The sequence below is a fragment of the Serinus canaria genome, chromosome 6 (genome assembly GCF_022539315.1).
Source record: "Serinus canaria isolate serCan28SL12 chromosome 6, serCan2020, whole genome shotgun sequence".
NCBI classification, from domain to species: Eukaryota; Metazoa; Chordata; class Aves; order Passeriformes; family Fringillidae; genus Serinus; species Serinus canaria.
Window position 1 is genome coordinate 17,594,383 of NC_066320.1, and position 27,638 is coordinate 17,622,020.

At 41.4% G+C, this 27,638-nt stretch overlaps 2 protein-coding genes across 2 annotated transcripts in view; one reads left to right on the forward strand and one right to left on the reverse strand.

The window, feature by feature from the left end:
- WDFY4 (WDFY family member 4) overlaps nt 1-27,638 on the forward strand; it is a 117,723-nt gene that overhangs the window by 76,607 nt on the left and 13,478 nt on the right. The window contains exons 47-56 of the mRNA XM_018910821.3: nt 703-765; nt 11,685-11,727; nt 12,519-12,638; nt 13,112-13,229; nt 13,905-14,014; nt 19,118-19,271; nt 20,888-20,979; nt 25,502-25,714; nt 26,246-26,393; nt 26,835-26,992. Coding sequence (XP_018766366.3) covers nt 703-765; nt 11,685-11,727; nt 12,519-12,638; nt 13,112-13,229; nt 13,905-14,014; nt 19,118-19,271; nt 20,888-20,979; nt 25,502-25,714; nt 26,246-26,393; nt 26,835-26,992 — 1,219 coding nt within the window. The remainder of the gene's footprint in view (nt 1-702; nt 766-11,684; nt 11,728-12,518; nt 12,639-13,111; nt 13,230-13,904; nt 14,015-19,117; nt 19,272-20,887; nt 20,980-25,501; nt 25,715-26,245; nt 26,394-26,834; nt 26,993-27,638) is intronic.
- On the reverse strand, nt 1,919-2,737 carry LRRC18 (leucine rich repeat containing 18). The gene has a single exon (XM_009087583.1). It carries the CDS (start codon nt 2,735-2,737, stop codon nt 1,919-1,921), a length of 819 nt encoding a protein of 272 aa, XP_009085831.1.

A 27,638-nucleotide genomic window follows, 5' to 3' on the forward strand; every position in this document is an offset into this window, starting at 1 on the left:
TTCTGCAGTCCAAACTGAGCATTGGTACTGTTAATTTCTAAAGAATCATAGGAATTCTTCTGCTCCTGACATCTCTGAACAACCCCTAATGCAGTATTGCATTAAAAAGTTGGTGCAGATTTATCTGTTCTTCCTTTCCAAACAGGCTGCATAGTGAGGCCACTTAGAATCACCAGGATCTGCCCCAGAGCCAGCCCTTATCTTTGCTGTCCTTGAGTTCTGACAAGAATCTCTTGGGGGAATCTTTCAAAGTTCAAGATAAGGTTTAGATCCTCAGCTGAAGATCACCAAACTGTGTATTTCAAGGGAATAGTTTGTCTGATATCATAAACCACAGCAAATGTAAACATTAATGGCTGAGATGAGGGTTGGTGCCTCTTTCTGCCATTTCTGCTAAATTAATGTCTGAATGAGTTCTTATTCTCTGACTTTAAAAGCATCTTAAACCAAAAAATCCATAACCGTGTATGGAAGTTCAAAGTCCTATTGGGGAAAGCAACCCCTTTTATCCAGCCCATAGCAATTCCTTAATATTAGATGTATGCTTTTGCCTGTTGTCTTATAGCTTTGTCCTAGATTAGAGTCTCAGGGCTATGCTGTGGCTTCCTGAAGAGTTGTGAGGACAAAGCATTTATACAGATATGAAAAGTGTTCTAATAACCATTTCCATAACTGTAATGTGACCTTTCATATCTCCTATAGATTCTGTTCTTTCCAACCTGCTCTGAAGTCGAAGGGGATAACAGAAGAATCCCTAAATATAAGGTAAAACATAGGAAACATTGGATAATTATATTAAGTGCAATTATGTGATTAAGTTGAACCTTTAAAAAGCATATAGAAACATACTTATTTGTATCCATCCTTTTAAAGATTCAAAGGTGTTACTAGGACTTCAAAAACCATTCTAGCATACTTCATCACAGTCTGAAGATGAGTGTCAAAAAGCTGACTGTTTTGCTGTTTGCAGGATGTCAGCACTCTGCCCTACAGATGTGATTTCAGCAAGTGAATGTGTGTGCTCAGGGGTGCATGTCCAGATGTACGTGTCAACAGAAAGCTAGAAGTGCTGTGGGGGTACCAGACTTGATTTTGTCAATGCAGAATCTGACTCTTGGATCATGGAAGACAGTGACTCTTAATCACTTTAGTCACTGCTTAAGTGATAAGCCTGGGATCCTTAAAAAGATAAATATTTTTCCTACCCCTTCTACATCTCCTTGGAGAGAGACTCAGCAGCGGGCAAAGTGCTATGAGTGCAGGCAGTCATGCTGATTGTGTTGTACAAGTTGGAGCTTGCTGCACCTAGCTATAGCACTCAAAATCCCAAAGAACTTGCAGAATCTGGCCCCTTGATGGCAACCAGGATCACTGGCTGTCTATCTCTAAGCGTTGATTTGTACTGCTTAGTTACTCCTGGGCATAACACTTGTGTTTGCTGCCTCTGCTGAATTGGAACAGGCTCGCAGTTCCTACACTGACAGTGCCTATTTGAGACTCTGAGAGCTTGGTGGCAGCCACCAGCAGCAGAAATTTCTCAGGTCTTTTCCTTTTCCTCCAGATGGTATTTACTGAGACTAAGTTCAACTGTGTCTCACCCTATGAAAATGAGCAGAAATAGTATTTGGGTCTTAATGGTGGGAATGGATTTACTAGAAAAACCTATTGTTTAAAAGATCCCTTCACTGGACACTGCACACACAAAGGACCCCAAAAAGCCCAAACACGGAGAACAAGATGTAGGGACAGGCCCAGATGTAAATAGCCTTTTCCAAATATGCATCTGGTTTAGTTGTTCTGGTTTTCATTCTAGAGACCACAGATATCTGCTTTTAAAACCAAGCTGATCTTTAAAGAGCAGAACTACAGGAAAATGGAGGAGGAGGGAAGTCAGCTTTTTATTTGCTTGGGCTGGACTTCATGGAGCATGGTCTGTAGATTGCCTTGGTATATTTTCAGGATTGTCATCTTTTACTCTCCATTCTTCTTGGTTATCTATTGCAGTAGAATTGGGTGTAGTGAGTGAAGTGAAATCTGGCTTCTCTGAGGGGCCAGGCGTCATGTTCTCTAACTTGTGCAGCTCGTCCCTCTCACCCTGACAGGTCAGCAGGCAGGAATTGCACAGGTCTTTCTTTTCTACTAAGTAAAGCGATTCTATGCGTTTAATGGTGTCAATTGGCTCTTCTTCCTTCGCAAACTCTGGTAAAGGGTTTCTTTTTACATTCATTCTCTCAATCTTGGGGAGCTTTTTCACACTCTTCGGGATGATGGTCAAGGAGTTGTCAAAGAGACCTAGCTCAATAAGTTCCTTCAGGGACCCAAGAGTGGTGGGAATACTCTCAAGACAGTTTAAGCCAAGGTTGAGGGTACGCAGGTTCCTGAGAAGGGTCAGCTCTTCTGGTAGGCCTTTTGTGGTCAGCTTGTTGTTGCATAAATTCAGGTAAGTAAGGTTGCGAAGTGTGCCTATAGCTGCAGGCAGCTCATCAATCTGGTTACTGTGCAGGTCCAGCCACATCAGATTCTGGAACTTCTCAATGGTGTTTGGAATCTTTTTTAACATGTTTCTGCTCAAGTCAATTTCCTCCACATCAGCCAGCTCCAGAAGGCACTTGGGGAAGACGGCAATGCCCATTTTGCTTAACTCAATACGGCGCCTTCCATTAAAAAGTACCCGCATTGAATTTTTGGCCACTTTCAAGGTGATCCTTTTCCCTTGTGGTCCTTTTCCCTTGGGCATCTCTCTGCTGACAAACAGACACACCAGGCCCTGTGGATAAAATGTGAGAACTCCAATAAAGCCTTTGAAAGCCATGGCTGTTAATCACACAGTTATATGTTAATATTACTGCTAGACTTTCCTGAAGTTGGTTTTCTCTGAGGTCAGAACTTTTCAACTGAAAATCTGCAACTCTGAAAATTGTTCTTCCAAGTATTTTCAGTAGGTGAAATTCTAATAATTTATAATATTATTTCATTGCAATGTGACAACTATGTTACATTACAGGATGGAATTACAAGTGGGACCCATTTGCTGTCTTTCATTCCTAAAAACTGGTTTGAGCTTAGGATATAATGAAACTGAATGAAATATGTTATTATCCATCAGCCAGTTGAGGACTGGAGAAAAATATAATGTGGGTCTCAACACAGTCCTTAGAGACTGCATTAAAAGAAGCTATCCAAAATTGTCTCATTCCACCAGATCAACAGGCCTGGCATTTGCTAACAGGTTGGTTAAATTTCTTGTGTAATGGACTTGAGATTTTGCCTCTGGATGTTATTGAAAGATTAAAAGTCTAAAGGAAATTATTAAGAATTTTGTTTTGACCAGAACTTAGGAACATGGTGGGCTCCCAGACTTACCAGAACAGCTGGCAATTCATACATCACCTACAGGGCAAACTGCAACAAGGATTGATGTCAGTGCTGCTTAATGCCATGGTAAAGCAGGCCTTGCTAAGTGTCTCCTCCTCTGGTTACTCTGACCTTGTTGTTTTGTTGATGCTGTGGGATAGAGGGTCTCCCACTGCAAAGGTGCCTTGCCCACAGAAAAATGCATATAGGAGGTGTAGGAGTCAGACTTTTGACTCCTACTGATGCTCAGCATGTGTTACATGCTTCCTGGAATGAGGCCTGGAAGAGTATAGTCCCCTTACTCTCAGGTTTGGTGAACTCTTTCTAATCAAAGGTCATCAAATACAGCTGCTAATTATGGCTAGTGGCAAAGGAAATAGGGTGATTCCCTGGAATTGGATGACAATGTCCCTCCCAGTGAGTTTAGAGAGGAGCACAGGTTACAGCTGAGTAATCTCGGGTCTGGGTGCTCTGGCATTTAATTTTGAAGAGTCAAATTGCAGCTTTGATGAATGATTGTTTAGGACAAAATATAGATTTGTCGACAATCCATGTCCCTATTAGAGACACTGCACTACAAACCCTTCAGGCTTTTTTGGCTACTCATTAATCATGTGTGAATACATGAAGGAGAAGATCAAGCTATAACTAAGGCATTTCAGCTTCTTTTCAATTACATGCCATAGCCCAAATAATGTAAAAGCATTAACCCAGCTACCACCCACTCTCCCAAGAGCTCTGAAATGAGGCAGATGCTTCAGAAAATATTGGAAGCAGCACAGTGGATTCAGTCTTGCCCTGAGGGTGAGCTCCAAAATAGGTTTTTTGTTATTTTATATGAAAATATTTACAGTTAAATGTTTCAGTGTGTCACTCCCATGTTTCTGTCTCTCCTGAGTACTTACAGAACCATACTACCAGGGGGCAATGTCAATGCTGGTCTATCTATATGTTGGCTGGTAACTAAAGCAAAGTACTCTATGGTGTCAATAAGTACTCTTTTCACCTTTGTTGATGTTAGAGTAAATAATTTCCCCAGGAGTGTGTAGAAAGTTCTGGGGATCAAAGCAGCAGGGTTTTCTAATCACAATATTCTTGTTGGCAATTCTGTGAAGATAAAGTTGAGCAGTATGGGGAATGCCAGGGCCCTACTGCTGATACAGGACCCCTGTACCAGCAGGCGAGTCCTTTCCTGGGCACAGAGGTGGGGTGACTACCATGCTTCAGGACAAGATCTGTAGGGGAGCTTTCTTATGTGCTGGCAGAATGGAAAGAGACTTTCTGCTTCCTGTAACTGACATGAACCAGGTGACCTTTGGGTCTGACTTTTTCTTTGTTTGAATTTTGTGTTGGATGAGTTGACCAAGACATTGAGTGTTTTTTGATAAATGAAGCTTCTCAAACAAGTATGTTTTTATAAAATGAATGTGGGCCTCAAGAAAAAGCATGTAAATTTTTTTCCTAATTTCAAAATTATAATTTCTTTTAAAATACTTTTTAAAAACATGTTTAAATCTCAGAAAACACTGTATTCTGTTCCTAAAAATTTTTTCTATTACTTTTCATTTAAAATCCAAGAGGGGGGACACTGAGCCAAAATATTTTCTTTTCCTATTTTACAAAATACCATCTAGGCAAAGAATCATGCAGTTGTGTCCCGGCTCTGGTACCCGGGTGGCGGTGCCGGGGTCCCCCTGCGCTGTGCGTGCCCGGCAGCACTAGAGGGAGCCTGGCGTACAAGGCTGAGCGCTGCAGCCCCGGCAGAACGAACGCTGCAGTTCAGTCTGCTGCGTTTGAGTATTTCTCTGTCAATAACCCTTTCTAAGCTGTTACAAACTCTGAACCCGGGCCTTAAAGAAGTCCAAACAAACAGATCAGTGTGATTTTTCTCAAGACAGATCTCTTTGTATGATGCACTGCATAAAGGGCAGACTCCAAAGAGTTTCTTCCCACAGCCTACTTTAGCCAGATTCTTTTTACATCCATCTGTGAACCTCTCAGATGCACTGATCAAGTCCCTGAGGAGTGCTCACTCTAAGTGCTATTTAGTTCTGGTTAAAAGTTGGAGCCATATTTCAAACTTAGAAAAATACGATTTGCAATTCCAAAATTAGGGATTAGTACTAGTAGACTGCAGAAATATTTTAGTGTGCTTGAGCACTTGAAGAGGATGAATAACTCTCCTGCCTCTGCATGCTTGTAAACTAATTATGAGTGTTTTACAGGGCTGCAGCTGGAGATAATGGAGCTTACTTAGCCATGTCTCATTATCTTTGGTTCTATGTAAGAGGGCCCTAGTCCTGTAGCCACTGATATTAAAAATTCAGGAATCACAGGAGTCCTCCTTGCTTAAATGTTAATTATGCCTGTTCAATCTTGCACTCACAGTGCATCTCCTGGAATGGCAGAGGGAGAGGTACATGTGCTGCCCTACCACCTAATAAATGGTGATAAGACTTTCCACCTGTTTTCTCTAAACCTGCATCCCACTGCCGGGTTCACCCTCTGAGTTGTTGGCAAGCCTTTTCCTCTGGTGGAGGGTGCTGTATTTTCTGTGATAAGGTCTCACTAAAATGGATCTTGACTAGAAAACCCTTTCCCTTTCTATCCACACTTGTGAGAATCTTTGGCCTGGATGGGCTTTTGAATGCCCAGAGCTTTAGGAGTGTTTTACAGGCTCAGAGTTTAAAGGTTGATCTGATACAGAAATTAATAGAAAATGTGTGTCAAGGACAACATGCTGTCCGTGGTGCTCAGTTTTACTGGAACCTGCAGGAACAGAACAGACCTGAGCATCAGTACTAAGACTGTCAGTGTCTCTCTGAGGCAAGGAAGGATTGGGGATTATTCCTTTTCTTCACTTCAGCACTTGCACAGGGGTCAGTCATGACCCATTGTATCTTAAACCTGCCCTAAGAAGAAGAAGATCTGATCCTAAAAGACTGCATATTTGGACCCTGAACATCTCCTTTTCCTTTTCCAGCCCATGTAGGAGCAGAACTACTTGGTGCTTCAAGGGCCTCCTTCTCTGTGGTTCTGCTGTTATTTTCTTCCAAAGTTGGTGCTTCCTAGTTCACTGCACCCAAAGCTGCCCAGAGCCATCTTGAGCCCATCTTGATCTATTCTGTGAGAAATTTCCACCTGGAATTCTGCATGCTGCAGAGCAGGCTTGGCAAGCCCAGCAGAGCTCCACATTCCCTGCACCTCTCCGTGGCAGGAAGGCTGTGAGGTGGCATGTGCTAATTCACCCATGGAACAGGGGACACTGCCATCTATAGTGAAACACCTGTGTGCAGAGCTTAAAACCTGCATTCGTGCAGTAAATGATTTCGCATGAAGCCAAAGTGTTCCACTTCCCTGCTCACAAGCCTGTTACCATTTCTCATTGTTGGATGGGATCTGTTGTGGAAGAGATTGATTCATTGACTGTCTTAAACAGGCAGGTTTAGACTAAATTCCACCATCAGTAAATAGTCTGAGAAAAGATTCCTTTTTTAATATTCTTATTTTCCAGATGACTTCAGGGCTGCCGTACTATCACACAGTGCAAAGTCAGTTGCCAAACCAAGGCCCACCAAGAATAAGCAAAAAAAACATTGTTTCATCTTAGCAGTTCTGCCAGGCTGCCCCCTGCATATGATCTTACCGGCTAAGTAGCTCCAAAAGCCCAGAGGGTGAGGTGCAGATGTGAAAAGCTGCTCAGTTGTTCTCAGTAGTGTGGGCTCATACTGCGTAGTTGTCCTCTGTCTGCTCTTCTTTGAAGAATGAATTAGTCTTTCAGTCTGTAAATTTAGCCATGAGCATGAAACACAGGACAGTTTCCTTTGCACAGTGCTGTGGATTCCGAATGGGACTTCCCTGATGGAAAATGGCAGCTCTTCACGGTTGTGTGAGCATACCGGTGAGGAGTGGCTAAAGGGCTCCCCCCGCCCCAGGGTCCTGCTATTCAGTGTAACTTCTGCAGCTTATGAAACTTGTGTTACCAAGCAACAGGAGTGCTACACCCTTGGAGATCATTAGCATAATGGTTGGTTCCAGAATGCAAGATCGAGCTGGATGGAAAAGAACTGAATGGCATGCAGTGCCTGGAAATGTTGTATTTAAAATTATGCCAAAAGAAAAAGCATCTGGAGCTCATTAGATGGTGTTAGTCAGCTTCTGACATTGCCTTAACTGTCCATTTTAGTCACTTGACTATTTAATTTTACTTGGCTGTAGCAGAGTAAGAGATACTTGTCTGTGTGTGAAAACTCATGATGTTTGTGGTATCATCCTTACCACGTGCCGGGTGGGAAAGATGTGGACACAGGAGGGAAGGCTCATTCACTGGTGCAGCAGAGAGTACTTGAGCTGCAATTTATCTGTTCATCTGTATCGGTCTGTCACATCTATCTGCCATATCTATCAGTGACCCTTCAAAAGTGCACTTGGTGTAATGGCTTCCATCTGGAGCATGTGAATTTATTGAAATTTGTCCCTATGACTGAGGTTATCAAGCTCAAGCTTTGGGTTTACTTGATATGTTTCTTCATGACCTGAAATATGCCTGAGTGCAGCATCTCCACAGTGGAAATGTTATCCCTTTGGTTTAAGCACTGTGGATGCACATGGTGCAAGCATTGTTCCATAAATGAGGGAGATTCCTTTCTTCCCCCCTCCAGCCCTTTCAAGACACCCTGCTTCAAGGAGCCCTACTTGAATATGGTGTTTATTTTTTATTTTGAATTAATCTCAGTTCTTTATCACAGATTAAGCATAACCAGAAGGTGGACTGATACAGTTAAACAAGGAAGATGCTGTACCTTTAGAGTCAAGTAATCTAACCTAGCACTCTTCTAAGATTGAGACAGATTATTTCATAAGGGAAAGCTGGTATTTCTTTTAAAGTCTTCTTTCCTCTGTTAATAGTATGACTTAAACCTAAATTGTGGCTTACCAAAAAGGAGATTTTCCTTACAGTATCTTTGGTAATTGCCAAGATTTTTAAAGAAAAGTTGGTTTAGGAGAGCTTTGGCACAGTTTTTCAGACCGTAGTCTGGGGGATGGAAGAAAAAAAAAAAAGAAAATTAAGGTAGAGATCTAAGAATCTATTAAATTTATGGGAATTTTCACATTAATTTTAGTAAGGACAAAATCTTAACCTTTGAGATTATCTCATCTGCAATAAGTCTCCAAATGGGTTGAGGTCCACCTGTCTCTAGCAAATGGCACACTCACTATCACAAGGGTGAGATCATAGTCTGATGTTAATGGAAGAGGGATTAATAAATCACATATAGAGTAACCCAAGGTGGATCATCATTAGTACACATTGTGTTTACATTCTGCCATGGCTGGTGTCCTACAAATACCTTATAAATTAAGATATAGATAGATCTGTGGGTGCTTCTCTTGAGTTTATATAATTTCACTCCCTCTAGAACTGTAGTTATTTATATTTATAAAGCACTTCAGTTTCTTTTACCAACCAGCCTTTGATTATTTATTTATTTTTAAATTCACTTACTGCAGTTGGGTAGCCGACCTTCATCTACTCTGAGCTTTTGCTGGGCTGTGAGATGAGCTGGCTGGAAAAATGCTAATTGACTATCAAGGAGAAGGTTGGAATAGGCTTTAACTGCCTGTAACGCAATTCTTCTTTCGAGACCCTGAGTCAACAGAGGAGAATGGAGAATTTCAGATCTATGGGGAATTACAGGGAGCATCCTCTGAGACACAGAAGGATGGATTTTACAGGGGAGAGACTACATTTAGCCTGACTTATTTTCATGACATGGTGAACTTGTCAACCTCTTTGAGTTATGGAGTGGCTCTCAAAGTCAGCAGAGAGATTATTTTGACCCTTGTATGGTCTTATTAGCTGTTTAAGGCTTGTGATGAGTACAGCAAGTGTTTCACTAGTGGGTCAACATATGTATCCTTGTATAACATCCACACAAGACCGGCCCAGTTTAGTCCTGTGTGAAGCATTTTATAATGCCCTCCCCTGCTCTCTAAGTCAATCAGAAATCCAAAATAAGCCTGGATGGTTTTAGTGAGCAAGTATGCCCCTGTGGAAAGGGAAGAACCTAACTTGATCACTCTGTAACACACAGCCTAATCCAACCACACTTCAAATAATGCCCGGAATCCTGATCCTGTTACATCCCTTTAAGATACCCTCTCTGAGTTCCAAATGTGTCTTGGAGGCCTTACAAAGGCTGCTGGGGCAGCGCTCTGTGAAATGTACACAGAGTGTGAGAAGACTTTATTTTAAAGGGTAAGTGTTCATGATACTGCTTTTGTACTTTTCAGTTCCCACATTCTGGAGCCGTGGGTTGCTCAGACTGGGGGTGCAACACAACTACTCAATAGAATTTCTTCTGATTTACACTGTGTAAATTGTTTATGCTAGTCTTTTTTTGGACAAAGAGTGAAGGTCATATTTATCTGTACTGGACAAGAACTCTACACCTTTGTGTGTACTGGTTTCCAGAAACATAGCCTATCATTATTAGGTTTCATATGCTTAGCAGGAGACTTAAGCAAAGCTTAGGAATTGTAGACCATGTGCTAGAATTCATCCTGGCTTTCATGTTTATGCATTCAAAATCTTTCTCTCGGACACACACTTTTCTCTAAGCAAAGAATAAAATAATGTGTAAACCAAAGTGGTTTTCCTTTATGTACACCATTAAATGGTCCATGATTGAATAAGCAGTAAAATTATTCATAAGCATGAGAGGTGGTTGACAAGAAATTACTACTGCCAATTCAATAAAATGGTAATGATCATAGACCATTCTGGTGTTTTATTTAGATCTTTGAAGCTACTTTAAGCCTTGCTTTGTGGAGTTCTAGTGTGGTCCAATACAGAGCACAGGAGTAAAAAAACTACTAGCAGTTAGTTATTCCTGCAATAGTTGTATAATCTAGGCTGAACTGATTTCCTTACACTTCATGAAAAGAAATGTCCTGACTCTGAGCTGGCACTTGAAGATTTGTTTTAGTCTTGAAGGGAAGAGCCTCTCTTACCACCACTATCACATCAGTCAGCCTGTTTATTTTGGCAGATGAAAAGTCTCTTCAATCTGTGTACTGGTTTTGGCTGGTATAGAGTAAATTTTCTGCATTGTTGAAGAAAATCACCTATGGATTTGTGCTGGAAGCAGTGTTGATAATTCAGGGATGTCTTAGTGCTGAGCAGTGCTTACACAGGGTCAAGGCCTTTTCTATCTCTCCGACTGTTCCACCATGACCATGGGGAGGCTTGGGGTGCATGAAACGTTGGGAGAGAACACAGCCCGGGCAGCTGATCCCCAGTGGCCAAAGGCATGTTCCCCAGCAAACTGTGTCACACTCAGCACACAAGCCTGGGGGAGTAAGGGGCAGGGACGTTCCTAGTGATGATGTTTGTTTTCATAAGTCATGGTTACATGTGATGGAGCCATGGAGATGGCTCAATACTGGCCTGCCAACGGGAAGTAGTGAGTGAATTCCTTGCTTTGTTTTGCTTGCGTGCAAGTCCTATGCTTTATCTGTTAAACTTTCTTAACCCACAAGTTTTGTCACTTTTCCTCCTGCAATTCCTTCATCCCTGTGCAGGGACAGTGCCTAAGTGACTGAGTTGGGCTCCTTTACCCCAGCTGGGGCTAAACTGGATAATCCAGTTGTTACTTGTCTCAGTTTGGTCTCTAGATGTTGACAAGAGTAAGTCCATGGTCTTCGGATACTGACATACATTCTGGTTCATGCAGTTGAAATGAAACTTGTTTCCTCAGAACCTTTGACTCTTATTTTCAAGTGAATTCCCTGCTTTTTGTTGATCTGTGGTGGTTTTTTTAAGTTTTAATATCAAGTTGTATTTTGAGGAGCAAAAATGTGGAAAAGACATGTTTATTACTTTAAAAAGGCGATCCACTCTTTAAGAACTATGTTGGTTTCAAAATGGATTGTGCAACAAAAGTCTTTAATATGGAAACTGAGTTCTCAATTAGGTCAGTGTTTTCTGAATGCTTCAGAAAAGCATGAGCTTTTGAGAATTAGGCTTCAAAATAGAATCAGACAGGCTTAATGATACCTGCCATTAGCACGCTATAGTTCTACAATGGCATGAGACTGGGAATACAGACTGAGCAGTATGGCTTAACTCAGAACAGCACTAACCTAATCAACGACACTCTGCTTTTGAAATTATTTGGTCAGCAATGAAACTTCAACCTTCTAGTGTTGGTGTTCTCTCATTTCTATGTGATGGGAGCAGGGGGCACAGGGAGCACAGATGATAATGCACTGAATTTCTCTTATTGTCCTGAAGTAGGCTGTTTCAATTAAATGTTTGTTCCATACAGGAAGCACTCAGGAGGGGAAAAGACAATGCTCCAAAAGTGGCAGGTAAGCTAAATCTTGTCTGCATGTAATTAAGCAAAGAATTTCACCACACAGATATGTCTGCACACAGATATGTGTGTGTGTACACATGTACCTCAAGGCCTAAGCTGTTCTCTCACTGCTGGAGGTGAGGTTGTTGGCAGGAGGAGCAGAGTATTTACATCTGGTTATTGCAGAGTTTTTGCTACTCCTGCTATGAAACATATGGTACTACTGTCTGGCAGATTAAGTGTGATTTTATGCACATTTTTAAATTGAGACCAAAGAGAGCCACCTAGTTGAATGCCTGTTCACAGATCATCTACACAGCTAAATCAATGCACAGATGTTTTGCTGAGCTGGGAGACATGTTTGCTTTTCTGTAGCCGTGATCTTGGTGACTCAAGGCAAATGAAGAAATCCATACATTCTTGCTTATATGTAGCACTTTGTGCAGCCTTCTCTGTATAGGCAGTTGGCCAGGGTTTTCCAATATCCAGTCTGCATACATTTGGCTCACTTTTAAACCAAGAAAAAGTGCTCCCTTATGCAAATACAGCATAAAAGCTCTGTGTGATTATAGACAAATGCAAATGGCCTGTCTAAAGAAGAGGCGGAATGAAGACAGGTTCTGTGGAATGGATTGAGGTATGAGAGGGATTGTGTTGATCTGATTGGCAAAGGATGATTGATTTCACTATTTACATAGTTCTTGTCCTGGTGGACTGGGGAGCCACAGGCCTCTCAGGGTGCCTTTGCCTGGTTTTTAAGGGGCAGAGTCTGGAGATTTTAATGCTTGTTTCCTTTCCCTACAGAAGAGGGAGATCAGCAACTTTGATTACCTGATGTACCTGAACACTCTGGCTGGCCGCAGCTACAATGATTACATGCAGTATCCTGTGTTTCCATGGGTCCTTGCTGACTACCACTCTGAGGTCAGTGCTGGCTGCAGAATTCCATACTTTCTATGGTAGAAACTGCACTAAGGATTGGTGAATGATGCCATTGAAACAGAGAGGTCTAGACCAAGGGTTTAAAATTTGAAGTAATTAATTTGAACTGTACTGATTCCGTAAGATTAACTATATTTTCAAGTCAGCAGACTGAGGATCATGTTCTGTGGATGAACATCTCTTTAATACAGACCTAGTTAAGGACATGCTGCATCAGCTCAGCAGATAGGCATGGACAGGTTTCTGTGAACACAGAGGAGTTTTGGACAGAAAAGCCTTGAAGGCAATTTGCAACCTGCCAGGTCCTTTGTTTGTGAAGTTCCAGAGGAGGGTAAACCTGTAACCTTCTTGTATGAGTGAAACTTCCAATACAGCCTTGCCACTCCCAGTGCCGCTGGGATAGTTAATGATGTCTAAGATCTTAAAGTCTGCATCTCTGCTTGGTTTCTTTTCAGACTCTAAACCTCACTGATCCTCATACATTTCGAGACCTGTCAAAGCCCATGGGAGCACAGACTGTGGAGAGGAAAAAAAAGTTCATCCAGCGCTTCAATGAAGTGGAAAAAAGTGAGGGTGAGTGTTTTAGGAGGCTAATAGACAACAGAGGCTTGAGTCCCCTCAGAACACTCAAAAACTTTGCAGATCTGTGGCTAAGGGAAACACCATTCCAAGGGAGAGCCTCTCTCACTGCTGTACACAAACTGACTGACAATTCAGAGAGAAATGTCTCTTTGGAAGAAATGCAAGTACTTCCCTATGTGCCTTGTACTGCTGCATTCAGTTCTCTTCCCTTGGACAGGAAAAAAAGCTACAGCAGAAAGCAATGTTCCCTGGAAAAGCTGTGCTGTTAGCAAAGCTGCACACATTGGTCTTATTTGTTAGCTAAGCTACATGTAGAAGGCTTCTGCATGCAGATTAACAGCTACCTTAAGAAAAGGAAACAGAATGTTGAGGCTGTTGACCTCTGAAGATTGAGAACTTTTTTGGCATTACTAGAGAAAGGGATGATCTTGAAAGTTAAAGGCCTTATTCTTCAACAAATGAAATGTGGGAGGCAAAAAAAGAACATAGTTCAGTACTAACTGCACATACAATGCATGTATTCAGTGCAAGGGGTGCTGGAGCTCACAGGTCTTTGAACACATCTGCTTAAAATCCCTGTTCCCTGTTTAGTTGTGGTAACTGGATACTATGGGCTTGAAATGGTGGGGGTTTTTTACTGAAATCTGATTTGTGTGCAATTTCCAGGTGACTTGTCAGCTCAGTGCCATTACTGTACTCACTACTCATCAGCAATTATAGTGGCATCTTACCTGGTCCGAATGGAGCCGTTCACCCAGACCTTCTGTTCTCTGCAGGTAAGGGGGCAAGATAACTTCCCTCCTACTCCTTGTTATGAGGCATGTAGTGAGTTACTGTGGCTATGTAATGAAGGGGGATTAGTTCTTCTGACATTTGATGTACTCTATATGTGGACTCAGGGCTTACTTGGGGCCACATGTATGCCAGGAAAGTTGAATTCAGTGAAAAGAGCTTAAGGATGCCATGGTTGATATGAGGGAGAAGGATTATTTAGCTTTGTGACAGCTGAGGCATGTGAACAAATAGATAATATTTTATTGCCTGTCTGACCATAAGCTTCTGGCTTTGGGGCAGATGAGACTGGGTATGATATTCTACAAGATGACACCTTCTAAGCCCAAGTACAGCCATGCAGCTACTGGCAAATACTAGGAGCTTGCTGTGGTGGCATAAAGAGCAATCCTGAGCCAGGTGAGGACATAGAAGTTCTGGTAGCTGTGAAATGATAGGGATCGTGGGATCAACTTCCTGAAGTGGGATGAGATTACATCCAATGCTCCAGACAGAATATTTTGTGTAATCTTGTTCTGAACTTGTTACTGTTTATACAGTGTCAAGCTGGCTTTCACCACGGAATTGAATTTATGGAAATTGAATGTTGTGTACCTTTCCCATCTGCCCAGCATATAGGGCACCAAATTTCCCCATTGCCCTATTCAGCAAGCAGTTGGTAATGCTCAAGCAAAACACTTGGGCTGTAGCAGAGAGTTGTTACCCTCTTTTCTGTAATGTGTTGTGCTGTAATGCAGTCTATCAGGAGGACCAGTCCTCCAAGGTGTATTTTTTAAAGAGTATCTTGCTGAAATCTACCTAGCCTTGCGGAGAAATACAGGAAGATAGCTTGGCCAGAGTATTTCACACTTGGAGAGTGCTGTATGCATAGTGCAGGATGGCCATGTCTCCTGCAGCTTTCCACGTGCTTTGCTGTTGTGGTTTGGGTTTTTTTCCAGTGAAGTAATACAAATAAAGTGCTGTGTTAATTAAGTAATAAGCCCTATGATATTGGCTGTTACCAGCAGTAGCTGATGGGTTAGGGAACCACCTGAGGCAATGGTTGCCATCACACTCTGTGAGCCATATGTTAGCTGCAGTCATGAATGACTGTGGAGCAGTAATTTCTTGTTGTAAACAACAAAGGCTGTTGGATCTCCCTGGCACACTTTTCATGCATAATGAGTTCACAGTCTGAGTGAGTGCTTTGTGGCTGTGTTTGTGTGAGCAGCAGGTAACCAGCAGTTTTGTGAGCATAATTACCTTCAAAGGCTACTGAGATCTCAAACACGCAAAAAAATGTTCTGGGTGTGGACCCGCTGAAAGAAACTGTTGAACTCTTTCTGTTCTTATTCTTTTGCTTTTATGTTGGTGTGTGTTCAGCTGAGCTCAGTGTTGTCATGTCCCCCAGGTGACTGGTCCTGTGGTAGCTTAGGAATTGCTAACTGTGAGATGCTTTCAGGCAAACAGCAGATCAGAGAACTGTATGATCAAATCAACGTCTGGTTGCAAAAAGAGAACTCCCACACTTAAGCTCTTGGAAGGCTGCTGCTGCCTTTGGGAGCTCTGAAAGCTTTTCAGCATCTCAAGATGTGAAAAAGCTACATTTCTATCTGCAAATGGACAGTCTGAATACATGACAAGGACATGCAACAGCTTGGGTGCACTCTCTGTGAAAAATTGATGTTGGCATAACATTTTGTCTCTCAAGTCAAACAGTTGATTTGCAGCTGACCACAGAAGCATTGAAGTGAGGAAGCATTGCCTTCAGTAGTTGGCCTGTACAGGAGAAACCTTATTTCACTTTTTTTTAAGTGTATTGAAATCTGACTCTGGATTAAAGTTTGTATGAGCTGTGCATATTGTACTGGAATGAAGGAAAAACTGGTTTATCAAACAGTTATTGGTTGGTACCTCCTGGGATTCTATTCAAGAATTGGTCTCAGCACCACAAAAGATCAATAAGGTTTCCATGTTTAGTCCCTTTATTGGAAAGGCATTCTAGGACCTACCCTCAATATTGAGATTTGCTTTTGATCAACTCAGCTCTTTTATTCCTTTTTATTCTTATCCCACTCTTGCATTTCAGCTGTCAGGTTGACTTTTCCTGACATTTCCCTCTCAAAAGTACTTCTAGAGAGCAGGGTCTTTACTCTTCCATGGTGTTACTGACCCTCAAGCAGTCACTACCAGCAGGGAACAACTTCTTAGCATCTCTGGGCATCTTGTAAGTCTTTGCACCTTTGTAAGCAACTCTTAGAAACACTGAGGTTCTTTGGGTCTCGATCACCACCAAGGTGATGGAAGCTTAGTGTTACAAATTCGTGAAGTCCTGGCTTCTCCCTAGAGACCATTTTGCCAGCTTGTTTTGCATATATCCTGCTGGACTGTAGCTTTAAAAAGCATATTTTTCCAGTATTTTTGATGACAGTAAGGCCTCTACTGAAAGGAAAGAAAACAGACTTACTGTGTCTAGCTGTAGAAAAGTCATAAGAGTTCGTTGTCTTGCAATCTAAAAGCATAAAGTAATTCTTGATTCTCTTTTTCCCTTTCAGTGCAGTTTTTGCATTCATAGAGAGAGAAAACTCATTAATTCTGATATAAATATATGCAAATAAATTTATTAATATAGGAAATGGGAAAATCAGTTATTGCTTCCTTTATAAATAATACAGGCTTAAGTTTTAAAGATATTACTTTTCCCTAAAATGAATTAGACAGCCAGGGAAAAAATCATATTTTTTCGTGGTGGTAATATCTTTAACCAGATTTGTCGCACTAACAGCATTTCCTATGTATATATTATTTTTATTTAATACAGGTAATCTTTTTATTACAAATCATATTGTTTCTCAGGAGATTACCACCAGCTCTCATAAAAGCTGCAAAAAAAGATGAAAAAGCATCAATCACCACCAGACACAGCACACTGTGTGCAGATTAAATATACAAAGCCCTTTAATATGCTTCAATGAGATACTTGTTAGCTGTTGATTTATTTATAGTCCTCCTTCTACTCTGTTTTAATTTCAATTTGAATTTGACTCCAAGGGTCCCTGCCTAATAATGATCAAGAGCAAGATGACCTTGTGCGTCAGATTAACTCCAGATAGGCTTGCTCATGTGATTAGCCACTTTTTCACTCTGTCCCTTGAATGGGTGTGGGAAGGCTTCACAATTGTCACTGGTATAAGGAAGAAGGACAAGGAGCTAAAGCAGAACTGTGCTGTCATTTAGAGATGAGGCTGGACCAGAAGCCTGGTCAGAATTCACCTTAGGGGAATGAGGGGTGAGATCTTTCCATCTGGAATATATGTTAAGATTTGGTGTGAGTCTATCTCAAAAGACAAGCAAGGAATGGAGCTTCAGCACTTGGGGTTTATTGACTATTGTCTTCTGATAACTTATCCATGAAAGTATTTTCTCCCAAAAAAATATTTGGCAAAAATTACTTCTTGACTTGCAGTTGCCAGACTGAGCAGGGCAGATCTAAAGGAGCTGCAGCCTAAGTGTGCAAATACTCAGGGGGAGCCAGAAGGGCAGTGGTTCTCGGCACCAGAAACCCATGTGGGGACTGCTGCTGGGGTTCATCTATCTGTGGGAGTGGGATCCCATCCTCAGCAAGGACACTTAAATGTTGTTTGCCTATAAAAGAGATTGCAAAGCTTCAGCTGATTGTTACTGTGCAGAAGAACAGCATCCTCCTCATCTGGCACATGCAATGGTCTACAGGCAGGGAATGAACTAACTGAAGGTTTTGTTTTCCCAAGAGGGCAGCCATAGACAGAACCTGACTGTATCTCCTATCTTAAACAGATGGGCTCTTGCACCTCATCTCTGTTTTAGTGTCTTCATTGTACAATCCCAGTGGTTTATTCTTTTTGCCTAGGGAAGCAGCTTTGAGGATTGAATGGTTGAGGGTGAGCAATCATTCACACACGTTCACTGCACTGCAGACCTAGTTAAAAGTATTCATTCTATCTCTGACAATCCCTCTTGAGCCTGGCAACGGGCTGTAGAGTTATGTCCCATGACATGTGATCCAAATTAATTAACCCCAATGAGAAATATCTGTATTAGCCTGGGAGCTCTGCTGTCAGCACCTGAACAGCACCTGAGAAATAATTCAGTTCTGTCAGTTTGGTACAGTTAAAAAGTCAGCTTTCCTCTAAAATATCTTGGTGTTTCTGACAAACTCATTCAGGTGATCTCCAAAAACTGATTTTTATTTGGTTATTTCCATTATTGTAGAAATTTTATGTTACATTAAATTCTTCCATACTTCATGTAGGGTTCCATACGTAAAGGTAAACCTCAATTTTCACAAATGCATACAGTATCTGAAATCCCATTAGGAAATTCAGTAGGAAAAATGGTTTCATTAGAAGGCATAAGTTCTTCATTCAGTAAGTGACTTTTATTTTCATTTCACCAGAGGCCTTATTTCAGAATGATGTCCTGGGATACTAAGGCCACTTTTGTCTAGTGTTTGACTCTCATTAATCCAGACTTATTTGAATATTCTCAAGATGTGATCTCTTTCATTGCTTACCAGTTCAGCTCAGGGCCCAGAAATTCTTTTTTTCTCCCCTCTTTATGCTGTCCTTCCTTCCCATACTGAATGACCAGTCTCTCCACACTGGGCCTTTCCTGTTTTCCTGGATCTAATTAATGTTACTTCAGTGGTCACCTCTTCTTCTCCAAGGGTTTTTTCACAGGAGAATTGCACATGAGATTGTTCACAACTGTTTGGGTCACAAGCGAAGTGGTCTATTGCTTGCAAACCACTCTGGGATGAAATAAATTAATTGCTTTCAGAAGCATTAAAAATGGGCATGGGGATATTCTCAAGCTGTCCATCTTGGCTCCTGCTTGCCTCTGCTGTTGCAGGCTGTGCTGAGACTCCAGGCTTTATGGCCTCTCAACACACATATCTACAAATCAGGACTAAGAGAGCTCCTGGCAAGATGACAGTGTATGGAGCTGGGACAGATCTTGAGACATCCCCTTATCACTCATGTGAAAAGGGGCATTGCAAAACTGGCTAAGATGCTTTAATGTAGCAGAATACTCACACTGAAGTCCTCTGGTCTGTCTCCATTTCACAGGGTGGGAGTTTTGATGTTGCAGACCGGATGTTTCACAGTGTCAAGAGCACGTGGGAATCAGCATCAAGGGACAACATGAGTGACGTCAGGGAGCTCACCCCTGAGTTCTTTTACTTGCCTGAGTTCCTAACCAATGCAAATCACTTTGAATTTGGTAAGTTCTAGAAGGGACATTAGTGTTCCTCCAGCATCCTACCAAAAGGAGAGATCCAGATGATATGTTGAGAGTTGGTCTCTGGACTATGTGGATGAGTCTTTCTAACCATGAGATCAATTTTTATTCAAATAACACTACAAGAATGCAAGCTTCAGAAACTAAATTATATCAGAAGAACCAAGTTTCCAGCCCAGGAAAAACAGCAAGTAGTTCCTATTAATTTCTGGGCAAAAGAATTGCATGTTTTGTCACACAAAAGTTGAGTTTTATATAACCAGTCTAGTTGACTGCTTTTGAAAGTTTGGCCATGTTATCATATTTGTGTAACTACTGAAAATGTATTCTTCTTTTGGAGATGTGTCAATTGCTAAATGGTGTTGGTGAAAGGTGGTTTTGTTTTTGTTTTTTCACTCTGCATGAGATCACAAGGTGATTAGTTTCCAAATGTCCTCATTCTCATCTTCAGAGGTTCTGCACAACTCACATGAACTTCATACATTTTCCCTGTCCTCAAGCAGCATCACAACCCCCTTTGAATGTACACTGTCACTAGACCTTCCTGCATCCCTGATGAAGGTTCAGAGAGAATCTAGAAAAAACACTAGTCAGAAATAGGCATGGCAGTTCTGACTCACTTCATTTTACAGGATGTTCACACCATTTGCAATGCAAAGCTGCTTTCTTTAATAGAAAAAAAAATTCTTTAATTGGTTAACAATTAAGGCAGAGGAAAAATACCTGAAGAATCATCCTGAATTTGTGACAGCAAAGGCAAGTTAACCCATTCAAGTCTAGCTAAAATTGGATTTAAGGTATCAGTGAAATGAGGCATGCTAAAAGGTAGTAATCTTTATAGTTCTATATTTATATATAAGAATAAGGGGAAAAAATCTGTTAAAAGTTTGTTGTAAGACAAGAAACAATTAGGGTATCTTCTTCCTGAGAGGAGGCCAAGAAACAAAGCCTGGCTGAAATCAAGATACAGAGACTGAATTGAGTGCAGGGACCCAAAGGGCACCAGAATCTTGCCAGTAGAGAGCAAATATGCAGCAAGATTTTAAAATAGGCCAAGCCAAGAACCTGAGTCTGTTCACTGCTAAATTGTATGGAAACCTGTGGTCCCAGAGCTGAACCTCAATTTAGATTTGAATTCATCCAGTTGCACAACACTGTGCTCTGAATTAAGAACATATGCTCACCTTCTGAAAGGGATCAGGTTGCAAAGGACTTGAGAACAAAATCCCTCTCAGTGGCTGCTTTGGTCAGAATATTTGGCAGTCAGGCCTGCAGGATTATGTATAAAAAGAAAGTTGTGCAAACACATTTGTCTTGTCTGCCTTTGCATTCTGTACTAAAATGGCTTGTGCTGAGGACATGCATATTTTTACTGTGTTAGTGACAATTGCTAGAATATCTTCTCACTGCTTTATCACTGCATCAGAAATCCCAGAACACTGGTTCTTCAGTATTCTATGGCACTAAATTTGATGAACCTGAAACTGCATGTGGGAAAATCACCACAATTTCCTTTGACTTTAGTGTTTTAGTAAAGTTGTTCCTATTTTCAACATGTCTGATTTTTGTTTTGGATTCTCCCTTTGTAATTCCTGCAGGCTGCATGCAGGATGGAACAGTGCTGGGAGATGTGCAGCTTCCTCCTTGGGCAGATGGGGACCCCCATAAATTCATTTTTCTGCACAGACAGGTCAGTGAATATAAAGATATGTGATAAAATGCTGTCTGGATCCCACTGAAAATAAAGCTTTGAAGGCCAGAGTCAAAATGAAAATGTTGGATCCAAATGCATCTGCCTTTCTGATGTTTGTGTTGGTTCTGAACTTTGCATGACTGTTTCTCTGCCTAACAATTCACCTTCAATCAAGGCAAACTTTCCAGGCCAGATGGGGATTACGTGTAGGTTTGTGGCATGAACATATCTCAGCCCACAAGTGTGAGAGAACATAATGTAATGCACAGGAATTTAAATGCATACAGTTCCGTGTTGTTGCTAACAATCTGTGCGTTTATTTAAATTATTTATTTCCATCTCTGAGTCACGCCAGAACTAAAGGTTCTTTTTTATTTTTGGGGGTTGGGATGGGGGAAACCTAATGAAATTCTCTGCCCTTAATGGAGTCAGCCTTGGCAATTTGAAAGCAAATAGCTCCAAGGTCCTGAGACTTACTGCAATTAGTGCTATCTATTAATAGTTAGAAAGTCTTCCATGTGATGTCATCTGCTACATAAAAGTGAATGCAAGTGCAATTCTGTATGAAGATTGTGGCATTGAACTCAGACTTTGCAGCATAATATCTTGGTGTAAGTCTCTCTAGTGCTCCTGCATTACCCCATCAGATTTCTTAGGGTGAGCTGCATGTGTGAGTGCACACAGACTGGGCTGTGTACAGCTGTGATGAATTTGTGTTACCATTGGTGGGGCTAAACAAACAGCCCATGACTTTCAAGGCATTACATTGTTCTGGTTTGTCACAGTGCTTCAGTTTTTGCCTCATGGGTTCTTCTCACCTCTGCTCTGCAGGTCCTGCCCTTGGGATTTCAACTTTTTCTCTCAATAATCACTTTGTATGTTATTATATCCAAACCTGTGGATACAACCATCTTTTCTATTTTGGTATCTCCAAAAAAGCCTTTCCTCCGTGGACCTCTCCAAATGCTGGCTTAAATCCTCTGACCTCCTTACTACCCTGACTACTACTTCTTTTCAACAAATGAGGGTCATACTCTTATTTTGTAAATACTTTTCTTTATTATTCTCTGAAATATTAACAGGAACCACAATGCTCCCACTAAGTTACCATTAATTTCAGAGAATCATAAAATGGTTTGGGTTGGAGGGGATCTTAAAGATCCCCTAGTTCCAACCCCTCTGCCATTGGCAAGGACTCCTTTCACTAGACGAGGTTGCTCAAAGCCCCATCCAACCTGACCTTGAATATTTTCAGGAATGGGGCATCCCCAACTTTCTCTGGGCAACCTGTTCTAAATTCTAAGCACCCTCACAGTGGGCAATCCCTTCCTAACATCTAATGTAAATCTACCCTCTCTGTTTAAAGCCATTCTCCTTTTTCCTGTCACTACATTCCCTTGTAAAAAGTTCCTCTCTGGCTTTCTTGTAGGCCTCCCCTTAGGTACTGGAAGGTTCCTGGTGCCACAATCTCTTTGGCTTGTGAATGACTGAGTATGAGAGAGAGCCAGCTCAACTCTGGTTTCATTCACACATGCTCAGGTTACTCCAGTGAGTGGACATGGATATGATCTGAGCCTGCACTTGCCTACATTTTTGCATGCAGTAATCCTGCCTCTGTTTTTTGTTGATTTTTTTCTTTTTTTCTTTTATGGCTGTTGCTTATATAATGTGACTGTTGATTATACAGTGAAATATTTCATCTTTTCATTTAAGAGGTTAAGAGGCTCTGTTTAGTTTCTGTTTTGAATTTATGACCAGAACACTTCACTTTAAATCTGTATCAGAAGAATAATGCTAAAAAATATTTAAAGGAAGTTAAATTTCTCTTTTGCTGCTTTATCTATTTTGAAATTGATAACTCTTGTTATGGATAACCTACTAAAATTTTGTCTTCAATCATTTTGAAAATGCAGTTATCTACCAGAGTTTTTTTGCCAAAGAACTGCAATGGAGATTAAAAGCCACGTTCAGAATGGTTCATTTCCTGTTCATACACAGCAATAGGTATTACTCAGACATCTCTGAAGCTGTGTAGAGAGTGACTTAGGGGCTCAGAGCTTGGTTCACACTGAAAGATGATAGAAGGGAAGAGAGATCTGAGCTTTTGTCAGTGCCCATAACCACAGTTGCCAGGAGGAAGGAGATCCTCATCTAAGTTTTGTGTGCACTGCAGACGTGCTGCTGGAAGTGCAGTCCTTGCTAAAAGGAGGAATTGAGTCCAGTGAATGAATGCCCTATCTCCTTACTATTGCAATTTGGCTTTGGCCATTGAGGTCAAATATACAACAGCTCCCTCATATTCCTCAGTGGCTCCATGGAAGGCATGGAGGTTTTGGGGCTGTCTGGTTCCTGTTGCTGCTCTGTTTTGTGGTCCTTCCAAGGTGCTCAATCTCTCTTCTCCAGTTCTCCAAATAAGGGAAGGGCAACACTGTCCTTCCCTACCAGCTATACTGCAGAAAAAAAGCCATGTATGACTGAAAGATGCTGCAATTTCACACTGATGTTTTTAAAGAAAAACATAGGGAGACATCCTGTCTCTTCTGTTGTGTTGTTTGAAGTGTAAACTACTGAGCTCCTTACTGCTTGTGTAGTGGTGAACACTCCAAGGTCACTTGGATACAATGGAGAAATTGCTTTTGCCTTGTGCTTTAGAGTAATGGTGCAGTTTGGAAATCAAACTACAGTCATGACTGCATAGCATGGGTTTGGTGTCACTGTAGAATGAACTCAGATTGTGTGAACTAGATTTGTTTTGGATGAAATGAAAGAAGAGCTGCACTCCAGTTGTGTGCTCCAGATGCTGGTAGCATTCAGCCTGCAGGAACAATCTGGATTTAGCTGGAAGTAAAACCCCCAGAGTGCATTTAATGTGGATACTGGGTGCTCTCTACCATTTGTTTACAGAACTGCTTCCACTAGGCTGTACTACTTAATAACATTGGCACAGCTGATAAATTAATTTGAATCTCAAATAGGAACAACTTAGCAAATGAAAAATCATGTTTATAGACTTATGTTCTTAATAATTTGCCAGACCTGATCAGATTTCCTGTACAGTCAGTGCAATATTGTCTCTTCAACCACAGCTGATACTAGGTACTACACAGGGGAGTGCAAGAAATCTTAATTAACCTGTCTGGAAGACTTTGTCTAACCCTGAAGTGAAGAGTCAGAGATCTTGAATTCTGAAACATGAGGGTTTCTGTCTTCTCTGATGATATCCACAAGGCTGGAGGTACTAATTACTGGCATTGTGGCCATTTTTAGGAGGCTTCACAATGAGTTTGGTGCATAAAACATGGAGGCTGACACTGTTCTGAGGTTTGACTATTGCTTTCAGCAATATAACAGCAAATAATTGCTCTTGACATAAAACTCTGAAAATCTTCCTGTTTCATGCTTAATATGTTAGGAATCTGCTAATATTAATTTAGGTCCACTGAATAAATTTAGTTACTTCCTCCCTAAACCACAAGTTCTCTCTCCCTGGCTGGGCTTGCCGTAGTGCTCAGTGAAATTCTGAGAGGCTGCACAGTTACAGCTCTGTTAGTTGCTCTGTTTTGCTTTGGCAGGAGTGCCAGTCAAAATTTACAGTTTGTAATTCATGGACTAACTGCTTTTATTAATGAGTTCTGAGTCTGTTCAGGGACAGATTGTACACTGTGCTTGCTCTGTGAGCTGCCCTGTGATCATTATAGCTGTGGGCATGGTCATTTACACCAGCTGCACTGGGCAACTGCCTGCTCTGTGAAATGAGCCATTGTTCTGGATCCCATTAGTTTGTTTATTTCTGCTGTGCTTTGGGTGGGCTGGTCTGCTTGGAAGACCTTTCACTGAACATCAGGGATTACTCAGTCAAATGATTCAGAGATAGAAAAGTGCTTTTAATAATGCTTGACACTGCTGCTTGAATCATTGGGCAAGGTTGTTTGGGAAAACACAAAAGTTTGGTGAGGCAGGTGCTGGCACGACCAGTAGTATTTAGTGAAGCCTCATGGGTAAGATTGGCTAACCTGGTGGTGGGCACAGGTTCATCTTGAACTCATGTCCCCTGCTTATGAACTTGCTGTCTGGTTCTTCCAAGTTCATGTTTTCCTCTGTGATTGCATTGAGCTTTCTATGGAGCTCACATTTAGGTGTATATATTACCTTGCAGCACCTCTTCCAGTCTTCTCCAGTAGTAATTGTTCATTCTGGTCCTATTAATCCAATCACAGTGGGTGCCAAGATCTGTGGAATGTTTTCATTTTGCTTTGTGGAACCTACCTTTGCTGTCTCTGAGGATATTGCTCCTGGTATCTGTTAAGTCAAACATGTGGCACCCTGTCCTTCTGTTTCTTTTGGGGGTCCAGTTTAGTCTCAGTGTTTTAAGAGGATGTACTGAGAATGGTGGTACTGGAGAAACTGAAAGTGTGATGACTGACTAGCAGAAAATTTGTCTCCAGCAAGGATTGGAGAGCAGTAATGCATTTGTAATGGATACAGTCTGGTGAACTCAGTCATTTTGTTTTGGTTCCAGGCACTGGAAAGTGACTATGTCAGTGCCCACCTTCATCGCTGGATAGACCTCATTTTTGGCCACAAGCAGCATGGCTCAGCTGCAGTGGAGGCAGTTAACACCTATCACCCTTACTTCTATGGAGACAAGACGGACCTCAACAACATTAAAGATCCTCTGATTAAGGGCACTATCCTGGGGTTTATCAGCAACTTTGGACAGATACCAAAGCAGGTACCACTTTATCATGAGAGTAGAGAACAAAGTCTGTCTTTATCTTACAGTATTTTTACTGCAAACCAGTAATAGGAACTTAAATCAGAAACACCATCTGATGTAAATCCGCTGAAAGATGAGCTGTAGGCTTTTCCAGACTGTGAGCTACATCAGTAGGCACCCCCACTTTCCAACCATGCTGTTCCTGTTGTATCCCATACAGCTGCAACATCAGCTCTGGGTTCTGCTCTTTCAGTACAGCCACACAAGTAATCATTAGTCTGGGAATGGGTCCAGTCAACAAAAACCCAGCTCAAAGTCTCACCTGTGTTTTCTTTCTTGTCTAGAATTGTTGGGATTAACTTTCTGTCTCTCTGAGGGATGGAGGGATGTAGTCTGATGAAAATGTAGTAGGTGTAAGGTTTTATTTTAATGAAGAGGTTTATGTATGGTGGTCCTGGAGTCTGTGATTAAGGATTTAAACAGTTGTTTCTCCTGCATGGTCTTGCAAATAGAGATTCATTTTTCAATGACATTCCTTTGTTCTAGCTCTTCACGAAACCACATCCATCTAGGAATGCTCAAGGGAAAGGTTCAGCAGGAAGAGAGACTGGGCTGTTCCTTCACTCAAGTGGAATTCTTCCTCCTTTTGTGAGCAGTCTGCAAAATCTGAAGCTCTCACCAGTTACCATAAAAGGTGCAGCGAGGGCTGTGTTCCATTTTCTGAGCTAACAAGTACACAACTTTTGGATAGGATGAATCTGGATTTTCAAGATCACAAAAGTAGTCTCACAGCTTTGCACGAGCTGGTTCAATCAAGATCCCTTCTGCCAACTGTGATTTTTCCATCCTTGTATTAGGAGTGAGCACTGAAAATTTCTTGCAACTTCTCTTGTGGGGTTTGGAACATTTTTTCTTCCAAGTCACCCTCTCCACATGCATTTATGCTGTCCACTGGAGAGCAGTATTTCCACTATTGTGTGTGGAATTTCACTTTCAGAGTGGATTTCTGTCTGTGGGCCTGGGCAAAGCACTGAGCCCAGATGTGAGACTTGCCAGCCTCAACACACAAGCTATGCAAGGAGAAAAGATGAGTGCTCTAAACCTAACAGAATTAAATATTTTCTCTGTCTTCCAGACTATCCCAAGGGAGCTATTGGGCACATTGTCCATACAGAGAAAGGCATTCTGGCTGTTGAAAGAAATAAAATTTTGATTCCTCCTCTTTGGAGTAAAACATTCTGCTGGGGATTTGAGGACTTCACCTGCTGCTTTGGCACCTATGGATCTGAGAAGGTAAATAAGAAAAACTCTAAAAATTCAAGAAATTGGTTAGATGTTGTCATCTTTGACTGGTTTGGGCACCCATTTCAGAGGCTGTTGGGGAGCTGATTTCAGAGGATGCTGTACAGAACTTTCTCACAGTCAACCTTCTTGAAGAATGTCAAGCTGGATATCCAAGATAGTGTAAAATGATTTTAAACTGCTCAAAAACATGGCATTTGCCTCTAAATTATCTCAAGTTTTCCATCTAGCGATTGTGTTGTCCATAGGTCATAAGGACAACACAATGTCTCCTGGTCACTGATTAGAAATTTCATTGTGCAGAAATTTCTGCTGGAATTAAGGCAGAACCATCTGTCAATTCCCCTTGGGCTCTAGCATAGCCCAGTGCATTCATTCAAAATAATGAAGTTAATACTCTTAATTCTTTGCTGTTAAAAATAAATGGTCTATATCATCCCACTGCTTGTTAGGGCACTTGACAGATCTAGTTTCTTCCTCTGCCATAAATACACTGATTTTTGGATGTATTTGGGATGATGCTATGCAAAGAATTCTGAATTAGCTTAGTTACCAGAATAGCATAACATGTAATTCAGCAAGATACTGACTTGGATATTTATGCAAGTGGCATTCATTATGTTTTTACAGACATACC